Source organism: Antechinus flavipes, chromosome 3 (assembly GCF_016432865.1).
Source record: "Antechinus flavipes isolate AdamAnt ecotype Samford, QLD, Australia chromosome 3, AdamAnt_v2, whole genome shotgun sequence".
Taxonomy (NCBI): Eukaryota; Metazoa; Chordata; class Mammalia; order Dasyuromorphia; family Dasyuridae; genus Antechinus; species Antechinus flavipes.
The window spans coordinates 292,082,907-292,101,148 of NC_067400.1; the positions used below are offsets into that span (position 1 = coordinate 292,082,907).

Here is an 18,242-nt window from a genome sequence, read left to right on the forward strand (position 1 = left end):
ATGGAAAATTGACTCAAATTTATAAGAATTAAAGCCATTCTCCAACTGCTAAATGGTCAAAAGATATGAACAATTTTCAGATAAGGAAATTGAAATCATTTCTAGTCATATGAGAAGGTGCTCTAAATTACTATTGACCAAAGAAATGCACATTAAGACAATTCTGAGGTACCACTACATAACTCTCAGGTTGGCTAAGATGACAGGAAAAGATGATGAATGTTGGAGGGGATGTGGCAAAACTGGGACACTGATACATTGTGAACTGATCCAACCATTCTGGAGAGCAATATGGAACTGTGCCCAAAGCACTATTCAAATGTGCATACTCTTCGATGCTGCAGTGTTTCTTCTGGGCCTGTATCCAAAAGAGATCATAAAAATAGGAAAAAGATCCACCTGGGCAAAAATATTTGTGGTATTTTGTAATGCCAAGAAACTGGAAACTTAATGCATTCTCATCAGTTGGAGAATGGCTGAATAAGTTATAGTATATGAATGTTATGAAATATTGTTGTTCTATAAGAAATGATCAGCAGGATGATTTCAGAGAGGCCTGGAGAGACTTCGATTAACTGACGCTGAGTGAAATGAGTAGAATCAAGAGAACATTATACACAGCAACAAGATTATAAAATGATCAATTCTGATCAACATGGCTCTTTTCAACAGTGAGGTAATTCAAGGCAATTCCAATGGTCTTGTGATGGAGAGAGCCATCTGCATCCAGAGAGAGGACTGTGGGGACTGAGTGTGCCTCAAAACATAATATTTTCACTTTTTTTGTTGTTGCTTGCTTGCATTTTTTTCTTTCTAATTTTTTCCCATTTTGATCTGATTTTTCTTGTGCAGCATGATAATTGTGGAAATATGTATAGAGAATTGCACATGTTTAACATATATTGGATTATTTGCCGTCTAGGAGAGAGAGTGAGGGGAAGGGAAAGAGAAAAATATTTGAAACATAAGGTTTTGCAAAGGTGATTGTTGAAAACTATGCATATGTTTTGAAAATAAAAAGTTTCAAATTAAATAAATTAATCAATAGATAAAAATTGTTATGAGTTCAAATGTGGGTCCCCATGCTGGGCGCCAAAATGTCGGAGTTTGTTCTTCTCAAAACACAGCCGGTTTGGCTTAGAGCCCTCCGGATGTCTCCAAATCCAAAGGTTCTGTCCTTCAGCCTCTGCCTCTGCTTTCTTCTGCCTCCAACCAGCACAGAGATGGAATGAATCTCTTGTTTCCTTCTCTTGGGGCTCGGCTAGTTTTCTGGTGAGTCTTTCAGACCAGCTTGGTCTCAGTGGGGGGCGTGCAGGAGCCCAGCCACCTACCAAGTGGTGTGAGATGAAGATGAATCTGGTTGTCCACTGAACTCTCACTCGTAGCTTTATTCTCTGAAAGCTCTTCGTCTGCCACCAGCCAGCCAAGTGGAAAAAATGTATTCTTGAATAGCTCTCTCTCCTTATATGCGAATCTTCTGAGAGAATGGGATTATGGGTTTTCTCCCATAGTGCTGTCTGGGCCAAAGTGCTTTAAGGGAGGTGTGAACTCCCTTGAAGTTAGAAAGTTTACTTTGTGAAGCTGGCATACTTGTGAACTCCAATAAGTAAAGGTGTGAACACAAGCCTTGTATTAATTAGTTCTACTTAGTACCTTGTTTCAAGTTCTGGCCAAAATCTTCTTGTAAGATTAGATCAACTCTAATTAGTTAGCAGTTTGTAAGGATTCCAACAAAAAATAATTGGAATTACCTTAGAAATTTACAAAACTTTTCATGCTTTTTAGCTCAACAATCCTTGTTATTTGTGTCTAATTCTTTATGACACCATTTGGGGTTTTCTTGGCAAAGATACTAAAGTAGTTTGCCATTTCCTTCTCTAGCTCATTTTCCAAATAAGGAACTGAGGCAAATACAGTTAAGTGACTTTCCCAAAGTCACATAGCTAGTAATTGTCGGGGGCCAGATTTGAATTCAGGATAATGAGTCTTTCTGACCAGTCCCAGCACTCTACACTGTACTACCTAGCTGCTTTAGGTTATTCAAAGGCAGGAAGAAAGACTCCCTATATACCAGACTATTCATAATATTATTTTTAATAAAATTAAGGAATTGGAAATAAAGTAGGTGCCTTTTAGTAGAACTCACTGCACAAATTAGTATATGAATGCAATGCAATACACTTTATGTAATGAAAGTAAGAATTCAAAGAAACATGGAACAATTTATTTGAACTGATATATACTATCAGGTAAAGAGAACTAAAAAAGAATAATATAAACAATGACTACTTTAAAATGAAAATCATACTAAAAAGAAGCTGAACTCTGAATAATTGTGATGATCCATTTTGGATCAAAGGAGAAATTTTGAAACACAAGACAGTGTTGACAATGGAAAGAATAGCGGACTTGAAATTTGCTAAGTCACAACTCTTTTGAAACTCAATTTCCTCATCTCTACAAAGAGGGAGTTATATTAAATTGCTTCTAAATTCTATTTTAGCTCCAATGCTATACTTCTATGATCTCCTTGGAAGAGATTTGAGATTTGTGAGTGTGGAACTTAACAAATATGGTTATTTGTGTCATGTATTGGTTGGTTTTGCTCAATTGTTTTTCTTTGATATGAGGAAGGGTTTAATATTCAGAAAGTACTTTGATTTTAGAACAAAAAATATCAATAAAACTATTGTTTAATAAAGCTTGGGCAAATGGTAGTCAAAATAAGATACTGAAAATATAATTCAACAAACATGTACTTAAGTGCCTACTACGTGAAAGCTACTGTTTTGAATGAAGAATATACCAAGATAAAGTGAAAGTTGCTGTCTTTGACCTTTCAGTTCAATGGAAATTATGACATACAGAAACATCAATAATAAAGAGCAGACTCTGATAAATACAAAGATACAAAGTTCAATGGAAAGTTTCATGAAAGAGAGATCAGTTTAAGCTTTGGGGATCAGGGAAGGCTTCACTTTGAGAGTAAGAGAGAAATATTGATAAGGAGTCAATTCGGACATGGAATACAACATAAATAAATCATGGAGATGTGAATGGGCTGGACTAGGAAATAATAGAAAAGGGAAAGCAACACCAAAGAAATTACATCTTTTACATTTTGTAGGTAGTCCACATGCAAATTATTGCAGGAAATGATGAAGAAAGTAAGTAGACCTATGTCACTGTGCCAAGCTCTCTACTAAATGCTTAGGATACAAAGAAAAGGGAGAGACTAAACAATTATTAAGTACATACTCATACATATTATTTCTTTTGATCCTCACAACAATACTGTGAGGTAGAAACTATTGTGCTCTCCACTTTACAGATGAAGAAACTGAGGCAGACAGAATTTAAATATCTTACAATAAGTAAATGTATGAGTCTCTATTTGGATCCAAACTCCAGATGCATTGCTTTATCCACTATGGCACTTAATTGCCCCAATTATGGAGCAGGGTTCTTCTATTAGACATTATCATATCTTCTCAGAAACATCCTTCCTAACTTCTTTCTCTTGGGAATTGCATCATTTGATCACGCTATGCCTGCTCACTAGCTTCCTGTTACATTAACAAAGTTATTTCATTTTTAAAAAAATGTCTAGATTTATGTGACTTCATTGATGTGCATCCTAATAGAGATTTCTCTCTATCAATGCAGACCAACACTTTCTCTGCAACTTTCAATCTTAGAGAGCTGTCTTGGTCATGGGCCAAGTGTGTGTCAGTGGCTGAATAGATTGTCTTTCTTTCCACTGTATCCCACTGTCTTTTGGTTATTTCTAAAAACATTTCACATTTATATAAGTAGTATTACAATTATTCATATTTTACATAAGGCCAAATTGAGGTACAAAGAAGCACTTTTACCCCCTCTACATTACAAGTCAACTACAAAACATTTGGCTTCCCTCCCCCAATAAAAAACATTGGTCCTTAGATTGGCAAAATGTTAGGGATGAGCTTTTAAATTGATTTTGGGACAAACTGTCAGATTTCTGCAAAACCCTGAACTACTAGAGGAGATGCTCTAAATTCAACACAGTAAATCATTGAAACATTGAAGATTACAAGGGAAAACCCTCCATGGAAAGACAAATGAGAGGGGAGGGTAAAGAAAAACAAATGAGCACTCACTTTCTGTCAGTGGAAATTGAAGTAGGTTTTTCTCTTAGGACTAGCCTTTAGCATTTATATTTCCTTATGGTATACGTCAGCATCTTTAGAGTCATAAAACTTAGTAGGCTGTCGACTTGATGGCTAAATATATTTCCTTCTCTATCTGAGAAATGATTCTGAAAGTTCATTGTGTGTTTTATTCTTTGTTGCAATATACAAGGACACTTGTCATATTAAAGAATCTCTCTGTTTCTCTTTCTCTCTGTATATATATATATATATATTTTTTTTTTTCTCTCCCCCATCCCATATGGTATGAATGTTATAATTAATGTCCAAATGAGACACATAAATTACTAAGTCCAAGATTCAATCTAGACAGCCCATCAGAAACTGTGCTGCTTCATCAAATAGTAATAATCTTCAACCTTTTAAAAACTAGCGGCATTAGTGAGTTGTTGATTTTTTCTGCTCTCTGAAGGCAAGCCAGGATTGTACACTATACTTTTTTCTAGAAGACTCTAAGCATCAGAATCTGGAACTGCTTTGTGGTTCAGTTCTTTCAGTGACCCTATTTGGGGTTTTCTTGGCAAAAATATTAGAGTGGCTTGCCATTTCCTTTTCCAGATCATTTTACATATGAAGAAACTGAAACAAATAAGTTTAAGTCATTGTCCAGAGTCATATAGCTATTAAAAGTCTGAGACTTGATCTCAAGAAGATGCTTTCCTGACTTCAGGCCCAGAACTCTGTCCATGGTACCCATCTGGGGCTTCTTACTGATTTGATTTCTAAGGACTTTCAACTTTGAATCTCTTTTGCCTGTTACTATTTGAGATTCCATACCTGGGATTTTTCTTACTAAGTTTGAAGAAACAGTACAATCAAAGTGATCCAAAAATCTTAGTGCAGTTTTAAGCTTTAATGATTGTGAGTGTGTGTGTTGTACGTGTGTATTGGCGAAATATTTGGAACCTAAATTATTTTCATAGTTGCCTCAATTAATTTCATATACATAAATGTTAATTTAATTAAACTTTATATTCTTCTATTAAAAATTAGAGAGCAGTATTTATGGAAGAAACTGGAAAATTTTATTTTCAATGTGAGTTTAAAGGAAAAACATTCTTCTTAGAAGAAAATGAAAGTATCATATCATAACTCACATCCTGTTTAGTGCAAATAAACTAAAAATGACAGTTAGGAGAGAATGAACATATTTTAAAACTTATCACTTCCTTCTGTTTTTGGACCAGTCATTTTACAAATATGTCCTCACTTCAAGTGAATGCTTCATTTTATGGCTTAACAAAGTCAAACAACATAGTGACCACATCTGACAGTGTGTGTGCCATATTCCTTATCAATGGTTTTTCATATATCTACTGAGAACAAGAAAGTATTCTTCTTAATCTGTTTTCCAGACCAAGATCGGTCATTCCAATTAATCAGAGTTTTTCTTTCCTTATTGTTTTGATGTTTGATATTGTAGTCATTATGCAAATTGTTTTTCTGGTTTTCCTTACTTCACTTTTCATGAGTTCATATTTCTCTGATTTCCTCATATTTCTCATTTCTTAAAGCATAATAGTATTTCACTATATTATTATAGCACAATTTGTGTGTCTTATCCCCAATTAATGGACACCTATTTGGTTTCTAAGATACTCTAAACAATGCCACCATGAATTTAATATAGATCTCAGACCTTTAATTTTTAGGTAGATCTCCTTGGCATAAAGGCCCAGTTTAGGGTTCATTAGATCAACAATTATGAACAATTTAGCAAGTTTTTCATAGTTGGCAATGGTTTTCCAGAGTTGGCAATCCATTTTGCACTGTCTTTTCAACATTAAAAATTTTCATTTTTATCAGCTTTGACACAACTTTTTGATTTTAAAATTTGTTGAGATTTTTCAGAGCTTCATTTCTGAATATATCCACTGCACTGCCCCTTCCTCCTATCTTACTCAGTGAGCCTACCTTTATTTAGATGTTTGCTGGTGACAGTTAAAATGGACTTGAGACAATTGTTAAATTTTCATTATGAGCTTTATTCATCAGAAATTGGCAAATACTACAAAGCAGGACTTGATTGACTGTTTTGCTGATTTTCTAGATTTAAGGCAGTAATAGAGAAATAGTTAATGATGCAGACTAAACTTAAAGGTATCATACATACCTTTTTTTTTTTTAAGAGAGCTAGTTGGTCAATGTCTATCAGCAATCTTGTTTATGACAAAAATGAAGTAAATGGAGAGGAAAACAAAGAAAACAATTTAGCAGAATAAATGCATCAATTGAGGGTCAAAAAAAAATTCCATAGTCTCCCAGTTCTTTAGTGAGAGTAAGTGAGCAAGTCACATTGATTTTCATGTCTCCTTTTGAAGGACAAGCTTGGTCATTTTGATTGTCTACTAAATTTGGAGGGTTTTGTTTTTTCTATTTTCATTCATGTAATTAGTCACTATGATTATTACTATTATTTTTTGCTTGGCTTAGCTCATTCTCTGTCAGTTCATTATATCTTCCCAAACTTCTCAGAGCTCTTCATCTGCATCATTTTTAATTTTGCAGTAATATTTTATTACACATGCACACCTATTTTCTTTTTAGTTCTTTGCTACAACAAAAAAATACTGCTATAAATACTGAAGTGTATATGATACCTTTCTGTTTTTGACTTCCTTAAGGTATATCTCAAGCAGAAAGATTTGTGCCTGAGAATATGTATATTTTATCTATTTTCTTAGCTTAGTCCAAATTGCTTTCTAAGATTGTTAGTGCAATTTACAGCTCTATTCTTAATGTCTTAGAGTGATTGTCTTCCTACAGCCTTTCCAACAATGACTATTCCCATTTTTGTTTATCTTTGCCAATTTGCTGGGTCTGGTATCAATCTTCAAACTTATTTTTACTTGCCTTTTTCTTGACTGGACCAAACTTTCATATAGTTTTAATAGTATACAATTCTTTTGTTTAGATCCTTTGGTAATTTATCCATTAGGTAATACTTCTAGGCTTTATATATTTGCATTAATCCTTTATATGCTTGGGATAGCAAAACTTTATTAGATAAAATTGATGTGGAAAAAATACCTTCCACTCGGGTGCATAATTTCTTAGAATTAAATATAACTTCTGTTGGAAGAGTTCTGTGGACAAGGGAAGGCTTGACCTGTGTTAATATCCAGATCTATGCTGTCTTTCCAGAGCTCCTCCACTTTCTGGGACCAGTGCTTATATTAAAGGTCTCTGGAAGTTATAGTAGATTAGGGAAGAGTTCTCTGGGATTTTTCTGGTTCTATTTAATACTCACAGAAGTAGTTAAATGACCCTGAATCCTGTTTGAGATTTGAGGTGTTGACCAGGACATCTCCATGAATGAAGACCAATGTGAGGGGCATTTTGGTGCTTAATGGAACACAGATAAATTGATATATAATTACTGACCCAATTACTGGAGGGAAGTTTATAGAAGCTTTGGAAGGAACCAGTGGTTGAATTAACATTCTTTTTCATCTATTTTTGAAAATAAACTCATATTCTCTTTTCCCACATCCTCTCTAAAGTGACTCTCCTTCCATAAGCTCTGTATTCTGTAGTGTTGATTCAAATACAATTTTTATTTCCTTCCTAGTGCTAAATACTTGATTGGTCAACTAAAGACATAAGTCCTTTTCAGAATAGCTTTCTTGGCAATAATTCAAGCTGAAAAATAAAACAAAACAAAACAAAATAAAATTATTTGAAGACTCGATTACCTGGTAGAACTGTTTACAATTTCTACTTTGCTGGGTAAGCATATAGTCAGAATAGATATAATTTCAATGTAGTTCAATAAAGAATTAAGTACCAACTATAGACAAGACCCTGAAAATGCAAAGACAAAAATGAAAAACTCTATCCCTCAGGGAGCTTACATTACAATATGAAGATATAATATATAAATAAATAAGAAAAAAACTTACATGTGTAAAGTAATATAAACTGAGCAGTCAGCTGGTCCAGAGAAAAGAGCACTGGGCTTAAAGTCAAAAAGACCCAAGTTCAAATTCACCCTCAGATCTCTTCTCTACTCTGACATTGCCAATATCTTGAGTGAGTTGATTATTGCTTTTGCAAGAACCTATTGGTGAGTCTGCCTGCCACAGGTCTCATTCCAATCTATTTCTACTTGGTCTCCAAAGTGATTTTTCTAAACTTATATATGACACTATTACTTCCCTTGCTCATTCAATAAACTTTGGTAGCTACCTATCATACTAGGGTCAAATATAAAATCCTCTGTTTGGAATTTAAAGTCCTTCATAATTGACTCCCTCTTTTTCAGTCTTTCCCCTTGTTCTCCTCCACATATTATTTGATCCAGTGACACTGATCTCCTGGTTGTTTCTCACACAAGACTCTCCATCTCTTGACTCCTGATATTTTTACTAGTTATCCCAATGCCTATAACTCCTTACCCATAATTCATTTCTGCCTCCTGGCTTCAAGTTTCAGCTAAAATTCTACCATCTAACAGAGATCTTTCCTGATCCTTTTAAATTCTAGTACCTTCCCTCTGTTGATTATTTCCACTTTATCCTGTAGTTAGTTTGTTTGTACATCGTTTTTTTGCATATTGTCCTCCTGCATTGATTATGAGTTTCTCCACAGAAAGCACTGTCTTTTATCATTCTTTGTATCCCTGATGCTTAGCACAGTGCCTGGTACATAGTAAGTGCTTAATAAATGTTTATTTGCTGACTGACGTAAGGAACCACCTGTGCAAAGGCAGCTGATGGAGTTTCATTTGGAATAGAAAATATTTAGAGGTAAGTACTATGAACTATCATTTTCTCAATGCATAATCTATTCTCAAAGAGTAAAAGAAGAACTTTCAGAAACTGCATTAAAAGGGTTTTCATTAGTAGTCAGGAATAATAATATATTAAAAGCTATGAAAAAATGTTAGCAATAGCTACTGTCACAATGGTGCTAAAAGATTAAGTTGCTTCTGTAATTAGTTTATTTGTTCAATCTACAACACAGATATGCTTAAATTTTGTTTTAATTGCAAATTATTTACCTTTCAGCCTTTATTGTCCCTAAAATTATCTTAGTTCTTTTAATCCATCATGGAACAGATGGTAGAGAAAGAAGAATGGTTTTTCACATACTATTTTCTGGCCTTTGTCTCATTCTCAACCACCTTTCCCTTCTCCCTACCTTCCCTCTCCCCTGATATGATTCATTGAAAAATAATAATGAAACAATGGAATTTGATATGGGACTAGAAATTTTAATCATCTAAAAAATCTCTATTAAGAAAAATTTCCTATTTCCATTATTTGTTAGACAATGATAGAGCTAAAACCTTTCCACAATTAAAAGAATTGCATGTGTTTAAGTATCTTTGTGATTTGATTCATAGATAAATTATAAATCTGAGGTAAAGATTTAAATAGTTAGGTGTTCTGGTAATCTATGTTGCTCTAAATTTCTAGCTAATTACATTTCTTACTATCATGTTGATAGCAAAAATGATGTATCTTCTTTTCATCATTAAGTTGGCCTGTGATTTCTTCTTTGTGTTTTCTGCATAATATCTTAAATCTAATTTACTTGTATGTTATGGCATCACCTCTCTGAAGTCAAGGTCCTCTTCAAGAACAAAGGAGAAAAAACAACCTCTGTGAGTAAGAATAGGAGCTGCTCCATCGGTGACCAAACTGGAACTGGCCATCTGGGCAACATAACACTCACATTCACACTCACACATTCATTCTCAAACTTTCTCTCCCATCCCCATGCTCTGCTTTCTTCTCCTTCTCCTTCTCCTTCTCCTTCTCCTTCTCCTTCTCCTTCTCCTTCTCCTTCTCCTTCTCCTTCTCCTTCTTCTCCTTCTCCTTCTCCTTCTCCTTCTCCTTCTCCTTCTCCTTCTCTTCTCTTTTCCCCTCCCTCCCTCCCTTCTTTTGCTTTCCCTTCTCTCTGTCCACATAAGGTATCCTACCTTTACCTGTGAGTGCTCTGCCCAAAAGGAATGTAAATTCTGATCACTGAAACCTTGCCAGGTGGCTTGAGATTTATGGATTAGACTTCTTTTTAGAGGACTACTCAAATTACTTTGTCTCTTATTGATTAGCCAACAATAGATCCCAGTCCAAATTCTTCTTGATCATTGTTTGGGCCCCAGGATTGGGATTGTTTAAGAGTAAATAACAATTGCTTCTGTTTTGGCCAGAAACCCTAAAGGTCGTTCCCTCCCATATTGATTTTTCTTTTTAGGACTAAGTAAAAGAGGCTATGCTCTGCCTCATTTCTTACCCAGTCTTAGTCACTGATTGGGTGTTAAGTTAAAAAGTTAAAAAGACCTTAGCTTAAAAAGGCCAAGGTTTCCCACTATCCAGGTCCATCTCCATTTGTCCAGATCTATATCAGATATTTATATCTATATTCATGTCGACATTAAGGTCTCTGACTGAGAAAGTGAAGTTGGTGACTTTGCATAGCCCTCCCTTACTTGAGTCCAATTCATTTGCATGTCACAGCATCACCTTCCTGAGATCATGGTTGTCTTGCAGAACAAAAGGCAAACAACAACTGCATAATGCCTGGAAAAGTAAAACCAAAGATTAAGGTTATCATTTGAGTAGGTCAGGCCAAATTTTTTATTATTATTATTATCCAGATAATGACTTAACCTTCTACTTAGTTTTGATGATAGAAGTATGTCTTAGGAGACCATGTTTGGGACTGACTTTAATGGAACTCAATTGTTTGGATACCAGCTAGATGAATTATAATGGGCATGTTCTAATAAATGGATGCTTTTTCTAGGCTTTGCAATGGAACGAGCATGGTTACTATTCCTGCTAACAATTAAGGTGCTTCCTGGGACTGCACAGTTCAATAGCTACAACTGTGATGCTAATCTCCACAGCAGATTTCCTGGTAAGTATGAACTCTTTTCCTTACACCTTTAAAAAATCCAATAATAATCTTATTTGAAAATTCTGATGAAGTTTGCATAGTTAAATACTCAGATATATATATATGGAATGCTATAGAGAGGATAGGCCCTTGCATTAAGTAGATATTAACAAATGGTAAGTGACAAAAGAAATGTCTTCTCCATTATAATTTGCATCCACATTAACATACAAAGTGTTCATCACTGTTAAGATTATCATAATAACTGCTTTCAGATTTTAAAAAAATATTAGTCACTGGCTGGCAAAATTGGAAGATGTTAATTTCATTCAAACATTTGCTTAATTAATGCTTTTTATTCTAATGGGTTAATTTCGATTTTCCCTAGTGCTATTTCATATTAATAAATATATTTAAAAATCATGCTGGGAAGACAGTGGCAGCTTCCAGTATGGAAGAAATGAAATTGGTAAGCATTAGATTACGTTTATCCAGCTTCAGAAGGAATTTCAAGAAAGTTATTTATCAGAATATTTGCAGGAATATGATTTTTAAGCAAATGTGTTTGCAGGTGTGTGGAACAGTATCAACCACAAAAGCGATCAGAGTCTCTTAGGGTAAGAAAAGGCAAAAAGCAGTTTATTACAGTCTCAAGAGAAAGGGCATCTCCCATCTGACAAAGGGTTTATCAGTAAAAAGGAGTATAAAGCATAAACTGCAAAACACCAAATTAAATAGAACAGAAGCCACCCCCATCTTGATTTTTTTCTCCCATTGTTTGGGGGAGTCCAGGCTTATCCTTTAACTCTGGAAATCTGTCCCAGAAACAAAAGAATACAAACCAATAATAATATACTCTTAATCTAAATTTCCCTAGAGAACTGCAATACAAGCAGACATCCTTAGATAAGAGAATTCAAAGCCATCATCACCTTTAAAGGAAGTATTTAAATGTTATTTAAGAGGTGGTAGAATACAGGAGGGGAACAAACACCTATAACTTTTTAAGCTATAGCTCTATTTGTTATCATAGTCTCAAGTCACAATTAAATTGTAGTTTAAGGCTATATTCCCATGAGAGTATCTTCACTCATTTAATTCCAACCAATCCCTCCTCTTTTATTGATTAACCTTTAAAGACTTCTCACACCATTCTTGATACATTTCCTTAACCATCTTGTTCTCAGTCTCCAATCTCTCTGGACCTAGTTTGTATTTTTTCTTTACCAGAGTCCATCCTTGTCTAACTGGACTTCCCTGTCCAGGTTGCTCACTCTTTCTTTTGTGGAAATCCCAGTCATGTCCCTGAGGCCAAACTTTCCCTATAAAACCTAGTTCTGGGCCATCCCATGGCCACCACTCTCCTCTGGGTCAGCCCAACACAGCATTCTGCCTTGTGGTATCTTTTTCCTTCCTCCATACCACATACTATCTCTCTTAACTGCACTATGTTTTCTGACTCTACTCCTTACAGCTAACTAACTTTTTCAAAGTGCTAGATCCCTTTCAGGATTTAGCCTGCCAGCTAAGGACACCCCAATCTCATTGGGTGCTCCCTTTCTACTAGGAAATTGTGAGTTTTACCAAGGAACTTATAAAAGCCCTTTCCTTGCTAACTATATGCTTTCTCAAATCTAAAACAAATCCAGTGCCTTTGTCGTTTAGTTAGTAATTATTTCAACCAGGGTCTGGAATCTAATGAGCCTATTCAGCATACAGACTGGGGTTCTATACCCCCAACTCCCATGTGGGGCCATCTATTTGTGTCCCTGGTAATTAGAGTAGGTAATCTTTCATAAATAAAGCAATCTATCAACAACAACAGAAATGCTAAAAGAAACATATGCATCTATATGCATCAAGCAACAGATAGATGACTAGGCCAAATATTCATTTGTTTACTTATTTAGGATATAATGAATTCATATTTTCAGCTTGAAAACTGCAAGAACTTACATACTTGAGTAGTATTCATGACTTCTACTGTTCACTTCCTCTGATTATAGGAACTTGCTATATAAGAAAAAAAAAAAGCAGGGTCATAATTACAATAAAAAACTGGTCCTTCAGATCTCAGTCTGAAAGCATGTACATGAGAGGATAGAACATCCTTAGCTCTGTTTTACAGTTGACAACCAATTATTTAGTAACAATTCTACCTTACAGCCACTCAGGAATAATTAGGTGGGTTCTTATTCAAAGGAACATCCGTAGGAAACTGAGTCAGAAGGATCATACCTTAAACAGAGGCCAAGGTTGTCCTTCCAACTCTTGCCCAGATGCTAACCTCCAACTATAACAATTCAGGATCATATTCCTTTAAATAACTTGTGGCATATTCCTTTCAGATGTGAATTACTGGCTTGATGATCCATCAGACAATCATATCTGAATTCAAAACTCCAAATAATATCAGTTAAAGTCCCAAGAGATTTTATCTTAAGTAACAAGTCTCATTAATCAAAGCTTCAGGTGAATTTAAATCTCAAGGATCACATATCCTAAATAAGTTTTTTATTCTAGAAAATTCATAGCTTATCTTCATATCTAAGTAGATGGGCTTTAAATTTAACATTACACAAATCATTTTACTTTAAGATGTTCAATAACCAATCTATATATATTATTAACCATGTTCAAAGGGACAAAGACATAGACCACTGTTTTTAGAATCTCCCTATACAATGGGAGCAGTTTCAAAATGACTCAATACAACCAATTAAAACTCACATAGAATATGGAATATACTGTCCTAATTTCACATTAAAGAACTCTAGCAGAATTAAAAATAATTTCTTCATCCTAAAAAATGTTAATTTAATTTCCTCCAATGGAAAAGTCCCTATAACATATAAATAACTAGTATAACAGCAATATTGTTAAAATTCTTCTAGGCGCAAACATTTCTACTTCCCACCAAAACATTCCTAATTGCAAAGATTTAGAGATTACAAATTATCCTTAACTGTTCATTTTTGAGGTTCCTTCACAGGTCCTTTAAGTTTGGTTTTCTCAGGCTTTAGACTGCAGTCTAATTCATCTGAAATGCCTGGTGAGGTCCACTTTGCTTCTTCCAGAATTCCTGGAACTGCAAACTACAAAGGTATTGTCTGGGTCAGTAATCCTTGCTTCCTAGAGGCTATAAAGAGATGAGGACATGGCCAGTATATAATTCCTAAAAAACTTATCCTTTATTAGAAAAGATGGGACCTCTCCTTCCCATCCTGGGTAAGGCATTCCATAAAGCATTTCAAAGGTTGATAATCCTATATGTCACATAGGGGATGTTCTGACTCTGAGAAGTTCTAGTGGCAAATATTTATTCCATTAACCATTCTTAAAGTAGCAGAGCCCAGGAGAAAGCTTCCACCCATTTCCCTCATCTCAGTCTTCCCACTGGTGTCATTTCACCAAAACCTAACCTAAATATTCTGGAACCAGTTTCCCTTCCTCCAAAGGGATACCTCCTCAATACCTTCCTATCTCTACACATATCACACACCCTTCAGATACAATTTGTTCTGCAATTACACATATTCCTAGATGCCAAATTTTCTTGCTTTTACTTCTTTGTTAAAGGGAGAAAGCAAGAACAAACCTTAAGATCAACATTCTAAATAGCTTTGGACTAAATTTCACAAAATGTATATCACATATCCAGTTGGGCTGACAGCTTATACAATTGTACAAATTGCCCAATATATAATTTAGCAAGCAATATAATAGCTTAAATATATTTCATCTAATTAGGAAATATAAACATGTGACCTCTTTAAGTTAGTTACCAAAGAACCAAATTTTTTTACTTAAATCAAATACAGATTTAAATTTCTAGTAACAATGCTTCAATATCAATATACACATATTTCTAAAATCTTATACCAGAATAAACAAGTTCACAATTTTAGTATGCACTAGTTAATAATAATTATCTCATACAATTTTAGAATCAGAATTTGAATTTAAACACACACAGCCCCCAAATTTAAGGTGACATAAAACTGCCTTTTCAAATCTGTCCACAAGATTTTAAGAAATTGGAGGACTTTAGGACTCTGAGGGAAGAGGGTTGGAGAAATTTGGACCCAGGTGTCTGGCTACAGGTCTGTGGCCCAGTGACTAGCCCACCCCCCATGCCAGAAATTCCAGGGTGGGATGGGGGCCTATGTCAAAGATGTTGAGGTATCACAAACCTCAGAAGAATTCTGGCCTTCCAGGGACACCACCTTAGCCAAGATAGATTCCACAAATCTGAGAAGCTTGGAAAATCCCAGAGAGGGCAATTTTTTTTTCTTCTGCAGTTTTTTTTTTTCTTACAAGCCTTAAATTCTGGCCTTCAGAAGACTTTTATTCATGTAAAATGGGCTTACTTAAAAATACAATCGACTAACTCAGCTTAGCTGATAATGCCAAGCAATTTAAAACTTAGTCTCAAATACCCCAGAATCTGCTAAAAATGTTTTGACAATTAAATTCTTGAGCCAAATCCCAAGGACTACTGGAGAACTCTCCAGAGGATGCCTACCCAAGGTTTTGGTACAGGAGAGACCCCTCACAACAGGAAACATCCTGGAACAAGCTCCCAAACTGTGTGGGACAGTATCAACCGCAAAAACAATCAGACTCTCAGAGTAAAAAAAAAAAAAAAAAAGCAAAAAGGGGTTTATTACAATCTCAAGAGAAAGGATATTTCCCATCTGACAAGGTGTTTGTCAGTAAAAAGGGGTGCAAAACACAAACTGTAAAATACCAGATTAAATAGAAGCCCCCTTAACTTCACCTTTTCTATCCCCAAAACACACAAAAAAATACAATTTGATAATAATAAACTCAATTTAAGTTTCCTTAGAGAATTGCAATACAAGCAGATATCCTCAGATAAGAGAATTCAAAGCTATCCTCACCTTTAAAAGAAGTACTTAAATGCTAGCTAAGAGATAGATAGCAGGGAACAAACACCTGCATCTTTTTTTAGCTATAGCTCCATTTTAAAGTCTCAAGTCACAATTAAGGTATAGTTTAAGGCTATATTTCGATAAGAATGTCCACACAATTCCACACACAGGCATGGTATATCAATCATCAAAGGATTTGTGATCCCACCAAGATCTTCACTGTCTTCCCGAATTTTCTGTAGATGTTCCCCCCCATTCCCAATTAAAGTACTCAGTGAAGGACACAGTAAGGCAGTGTGAGATAAGAAGAAAGTCCTTTAAATTTGGAATAGAACTGTGTTGAAAATTTAGTTCTGTTTCCTTACTAGTTGTATGATTTCAAGCAAATCATGTCAGTGACTCAGGATGATAGTTAATGGCTACTAGTGTAGAAGAGGGAGAAATCATATCAGGAGTAGGGTCTTCATATAATCCTCCAAGTAGGAGATAATTTGTTTTGGGCTGAACCTTCATTAATGAATAATTCCTCCATTTTCTTATAATTTAAAGATGTAGACTCTAATACTATTAGTTATTTCCAAGTCATGTGGAAGCTTTAATCTATGTCTTTCATCAATTTGTAAAGACTAATTTAGTGGAAAAAAAAAATACTGGACCAGGAGTCTGGAGACCTGAATCTAGCCTTGATGTTATCATTAAATGTCTGGACAGGTCTTTTAACTTACGCTATCTCATCTGTGAAGTGAGGAGTTTGAATGAGGTGAGAGTTTCTCTCTTTCTCTTTTTTTTAAAGCTTATTTTTTATTGATGCAAAATTTTATTTTTTTATAATAGCTTTCTATTTTTCAAAACACATGCAAAGACAGCCCTCAACATTCACCCTTGCAAAACCCTGTGCCCCACACTTTTCTCCCTCCCTTCCCACCTCCCCACACCCCTAGGCAGCAAGCAATCCACTAAGGGCTAACTATATATAATTTTTCACATTTATCATGCTGCACAAGAAAAATCAAATCAAAAAAAGAAAAAAAAAAGGAGAGAAAAAACAAGCAAGCAAACAACAACAACAAAAGTGAAAATACTCTGTTGTATTCCACATTCAGTCCACATAGTCCCCTTTCTGGATGCAGGTGGCTTCTCCATCACAAATTTATTGGAATAGGCCTGAATCACCTCATCGTTGAAAAAGGCCAAATGCATCACAGTTGACCGTCACATAACCTTGTTGCTGTGCTTGTAAGTCTCTCCAGGTCTTTCTGAAATCATCCTGCTGATCATTTCTTATAGATATAGAATAATATTCCATTATATTAATATATTACAATTCATCCAGCCACTCCCCAATTTCTGGGGATTCTCTCAGTTTCTTGCCCTACAAAAATGACTGCTACAAACAATTTTGCACATGGGGATCCTTGTCCCTTTTTTATGATCTCTGGGGAGATGAGAGTTTCTCAATCAAAATTTTACTGCCTACTGATAGAATACTTAAATGTACCACTGTAGATCTTTTTGATTACTGACCTCTCAAGACTTAAGAGATGTGAAGAAGTAAAATTATGCGGCAGGTCTGATGCTAGATAACATTTGAGTATATAACCTTAGACCTCTAAAATTCCTTTTAGGTCTAAAATTCTTTGATATTATGATTCTAAAATTTTAAAAAATTACCTCACAGATTTGGATTACAGTATCATAGATTTAGAACTAGAAAGGACCTTTGATAGCATGGAGTTCAATGTATGTATTTTAGTTAAAGAAACAAGAGAGAGAGAGAGAGGTTAAGTGAATTGCCCGGGATCACATAGTTACAAATTATCTGAAATGGGATTTGAATTTACATCTTTCTAACTCTTACTTGGTAGCTTAAAAAAAAAAATCATGATTTTTGTGAGAAAAGTACCAGGTAAACTTTAAAGTATTATATAAATGTAAGTTCTTATTATTATTCTATTGCTTGTTATACTCTCTATAACTTGTAGTCCATTCTGATTGCCAGCATTGAGAAGACTGACCCATACATCTCAGAGTAATAGCATATCTGACAGAAGCAAGCAGACACCAAATACAGAATTTATATTGGATTGCTAACTTATCCCAAGGGCAGCTATGGTGGGGGAGAAAGGGGTACAAGGCACAGGCTGCTGTAGTCTTTTTGTGGATTCATGAATTTTATGATAAGATAACATTTATTTTGCTGTTATTTCTATGTTTGCATTATACTTACCAATTTCACCACAGTGTTAGGTAAAGGGCTTTTTGAACAAGTAATTACATTTGCCAATATCTTATATATATATCCAATAAT

General features: G+C 34.9%; 1 protein-coding gene across 1 annotated transcript in view; it reads left to right on the top strand.

The window, feature by feature from the left end:
• Positions 1–10,954: 10,954 nt before the first annotated feature.
• ZPLD1 (zona pellucida like domain containing 1) overlaps positions 10,955–18,242 on the top strand; it is a 71,955-nt gene continuing 64,667 nt past the window's right edge. Inside the window, exon 1 of the mRNA XM_051991196.1 lies at positions 10,955–11,060. Within this exon, the coding sequence (XP_051847156.1) occupies positions 10,955–11,060 (106 nt within the window). The remainder of the gene's footprint in view (positions 11,061–18,242) is intronic.